Raw genomic sequence first — 4366 nt, forward strand, 5'->3', positions numbered from 1 at the left:
GACTCCAGACATGTATTAAATGTGGCACACTGTGTGAAAACGTTCACGTATGTTACTTCAGCTACACTCATTGAATCCAGACATGTATTAAATGTGGCACACTGTGTGAAAACGTTCACGTATGTTACTTCAGCTACACTCATTGACTCCAGACATGTATTAACTGTGGCACACTGTGTGAAAAAGTTCACGTATGTTACTACAGTGTTATTGTCAATCATCGTTACACTGTTACTACAACGCTATTGTTAATCACTGTTAGTGTTACTACAACGTTACTGTTAATTATTGTTACAATGTTACTATAACGTTACTGTTAATTATTGTTACAATTTTAGTAACAACGTTACTGTTACTGTTGTAGTTACACAGTTACCACAACGTTACTACAACGTTACTGCTAATCAATGTTACACAGTTACTACAACGCTAATCATTGTTAACTAGTTACTATTAATCATTGTTAAAGAGTTACTACAACGTTATTGTTAATTATTGTTACAATGTTACTACAACGTTACTGCTAATCATTGTTACAATGTTACTAGAACGTTTCTGTTAATCATTGTTACAATGTTACTAGAACGTTTCTGCTAATCATTGTTAAACTGTTACTACAACGTTACTGTTAATTATTGTTACAATGTTACTACAACGTTACTGTTGATTATTGTTACAACGTTACTGTTAATCAATGTTACACAGTTACTACAACGTTAATCATTGTTAAAACGTTACTACAACGTTACTGTTAAGCATTGTTCAACTGTTACTACAACGTTACTGTTAATTATTGTTACAATGTTACTACAACGTTACTGTTAATCAATGTTACACAGTTACTAAAACGTTAATCATTGTTAAAGAGTTACTGTTAATCATTGTTAAAACGTTACTACAATGTTACTGTTAATCATTGTTAAAACGTTACTACAATGTTACTGTTAATCATTGTTAAAACGTTACTACAACGTTACTGTTAATCGTTGTTAAACTGTCACTACAACGTTACTGGTAATCATTGTTAAACTGTTACTACAACGTTACTGTTAATTATTGTTACAATGCTACTACAACGTTACTGCTAATCATTGTTAAAATGTTACTACAACGTTACTGTTAATCATTGTTACAATGTTACTAGAACTTTACTGTTATTCATTGTTACACTGTTACTACAACTTTATTGTTAATAATTGTTACAATGTTACTAGAATGTTACTGTTAATCATTGTTACAATGCTACTACAACGTTACTGCTAATCATTGTTACAATGTTACTAGAACTTTACTGTTATTCATTGTTACACTGTTACTACAACTTTATTGTTAATCATTGTTACACTGTTACTACAACTTTATTGCTAGTCATTATTACAGTGTTACTAGAACGTTACTGTTAATCATTGTTACACTGTTACTACAATTTTATTGTTAATCATTGTTACACTGTTACTACAACTTTATTGTTAATCATTGATATAATGTTACTGTTAATCATTGTTACACTGTTACTACAACGTTACTGTTAATTATTGTTACAATGTTACTGTTAATCATTGTTACACTGTTACTACCTAATGACTAGGGGGGATAACCAGTACCCTCTGAGGATCCGACTAGGTGAATGGGACACTCAACACAAAGATGAGCCATTTCCCCACCAGGATTATGACGTCCAAGACATCTTTCTTCACCCTTCTTTTGATGCTATTAGTCTGTGGAACGATATTGCTGTGCTTCGCCTGGTTCATGACGTTACTTTCCAACCTCACATCAGTCCCATTTGTCTTCCAAATTTCGAGGATGTGTTTGAAGGAGAAAACTGTGTAGTGACTGGCTGGGGAAAGGACAGTTTTCGTAAGTAGCTATTGTTGTTTGAAGGAGAAAACCGTGTAGTGACTGGCTGGGGAAAGGACAGTTTTCGTAAGTAGCTATTGTTGTTTGAAGGAGAAAACCGTGTGGTGACTGGCTGGGGAAAGGACAGTTTTCGTAAGTAGCTATTGCTGTTTGAAGGAGAAAACCGTGTAGTGACTGGCTGGGGAAAGGACAGTTTTCGTAAGTAGCTATTGTTGTTTGAAGGAGAAAACTGTGTAGTGACTGGCTTGGGAAAGACAGTTTTCGTAAGTAGCTATTGTTGTTTGAAGGAGAAAACTGTGTAGTGACTGGCTTGGGAAAGACAGTTTTCGTAAGTAGCTATTGTTGTTTGAAGGTGAAGAAGTGTATATTCAGTGAATCACGGTTCTATCGAGATTTGTTCACTTTGTGAAAAGAAATCAAACAACACTATAGAGATCTCTAGTAAATAATTGTTCTTCATTTCAATGTTATTAATGCACGCTTGCAGGCTTTGGTCGTGTTTAAATGAACATCTTGAAAATACAATTGTAATAAGCTTACCATTCTCACTTCACTTTGTCTTAACGACGTTTAACTGTCAACTCGTTAATTACGAGGAACTTAGCAACTTGAAAAATGTTTACAATTACAATTAAAAAGTTTTTCGTTTTTTTTCAAAATATGTTGCAAGAGAATTTTGACAGGAAAACGTGCCAGCTAATGCTTCTAGCTAGTCTTGTCTAGATCGGTATTTTGGTCGTTGTGCGTGACCTTAGAGGGTCACGTTCAATTCAGACCTCTTCCTCCTTCTCTATTGGAATATATCGATTCATACTGACCGCTGTCCAAGCTGCTTTTCTAAGTATTGAGTCGAAACTAACTAAATATATATATATATATATATATTTGACGCAACGAACTTTAGTTAAAATAAAGCAGTCAGTTGGGGGTTTTAAAGTATTATGTTAGCTGGTTGATTTTGTTGTTTGGTTGTTGTTAATCGCAAAGCTACACAATGCTCGGCTCACTACCATGGGTATCTAAACCAGATTTTTAGCGTTGTAAACTTGCACAGTTACCGTTGAGCCACTGGAGGGAAGGTCGTTTTATTAGCGCTAATGTTGAACACTTATTAATTTTTTACTAACAACTCGCGGGGTTGACCCCCAAGGTAAATTTGAAAGTTCATAACGCAAGAATTTGTTATTTGTTTAGGAAAATAAAGATAATTAAATTTATTAGATTTAGTTCAATCGAGGCCGATTTCAAAAAGTAAAGAAAATTATATTATCTGTTGTGCATGTTTTGAGAACTTGTGCTATGACTGAAAAAAAGTTATAATATTTTTTATATCATAAAATAATGTTGAAATATTTAGTTAACAGTTGAGGTAATATTTACTGATTATGCATATTTTACTTTATATATTATGAAATGGCAATAAAAAGAAAACAGTTGAGATTGTAAAATAATGTATCGATAGGCACAAGCTAGCTCTGTATTATAAAAAAAACTTATTTAAGCTTCTTTTTTTTCGCCTTTCACTAGAGGATGGTCGTTACACAAATTTGATGAGGGAAATCCGTGTTCCTGTCATTTTTAATGCCTTATGCGAAGAGCTGTTAAGAAATACGTTTCTTGGGCCGTATTATAATCTTCACGATGGATTCATTTGTGCCGGGGGCGTGAAGGATGAAGACTCTTGCAAGGTAGGTATGAAAATATCAGAAAAACGTTGGCTTCATTTGTGTCGGAGGGGTGGACAATTAGGACTCTTATAAGGAAAAAGGTAAAAATATTCAAAACACGTTAGTTTTATTTGTACATGAGGGGTGGAGGATTAAGATTGTTGGGTATAAAAGAGACATTAATCATTAGTGATAAAGAGTGTTCTGAGTGAAAAATGTGAAGGACCTTTTATTATTGTTGATCTGTTGTCTAAGTCATCTTTTGTAGTTTTATGGCAGTGAATCATTGGAAAAACCTAACCTTTTTTATGGTCGATTCTATCTTTTTTATTCAGATACCGTTGGTTTTATCGTTTTTTCACGATATTTTTCTTTATCCTGAACCTTTTTAAATAGTGATGGTGACAGTTTATAATTCTTCAAACAGAAGTCAAATCCATACTACTTAAGCCTTACATTACTTTTATCGCGAATGTTAGACCTACAAGTGTCATTGCTTAACCAGCTCTCACTATTTTACCCCTTAAAACTAAAGCATATAAAATAGCACTCTGAATACACAATAATCAAACAATACGTTGACAGCGACTCTTGAGGGTCTAATTAAACAATAACTTAGCAGTGACTCTCGAGAGAATAACCAAACAATACATTGACAGCAACTCATGAAGGTCTAATTAAACAATACCTTAGCAGCGACTCTTGAGGGTCTAATTAAACAATAACTTAGCAGTGACTCTCGAGAGAATAACCAAACAATACATTGACAGCAACTCATGAAGGTCTAATTAAACAATACCTTAGCAGCGACTCTCGAGAGAATAACCAAACAATACATT

General features: G+C 33.7%; 1 protein-coding gene across 1 annotated transcript in view; it reads left to right on the top strand.

The window, feature by feature from the left end:
• LOC106476783 (serine proteinase stubble-like) overlaps positions 1-4366 on the top strand; it is a 12206-nt gene that overhangs the window by 5033 nt on the left and 2807 nt on the right. The window contains exons 4-6 of the mRNA XM_022380544.1: positions 134-191; positions 1589-1860; positions 3388-3548. Of these exons, the coding sequence (XP_022236252.1) occupies positions 134-191; positions 1589-1860; positions 3388-3548 (491 nt within the window). The remainder of the gene's footprint in view (positions 1-133; positions 192-1588; positions 1861-3387; positions 3549-4366) is intronic.

Source organism: Limulus polyphemus, unplaced genomic scaffold, assembly GCF_000517525.1.
Source record: "Limulus polyphemus unplaced genomic scaffold, Limulus_polyphemus-2.1.2 Scaffold11563, whole genome shotgun sequence".
In the NCBI taxonomy this organism is placed as follows: Eukaryota; Metazoa; Arthropoda; class Merostomata; order Xiphosura; family Limulidae; genus Limulus; species Limulus polyphemus.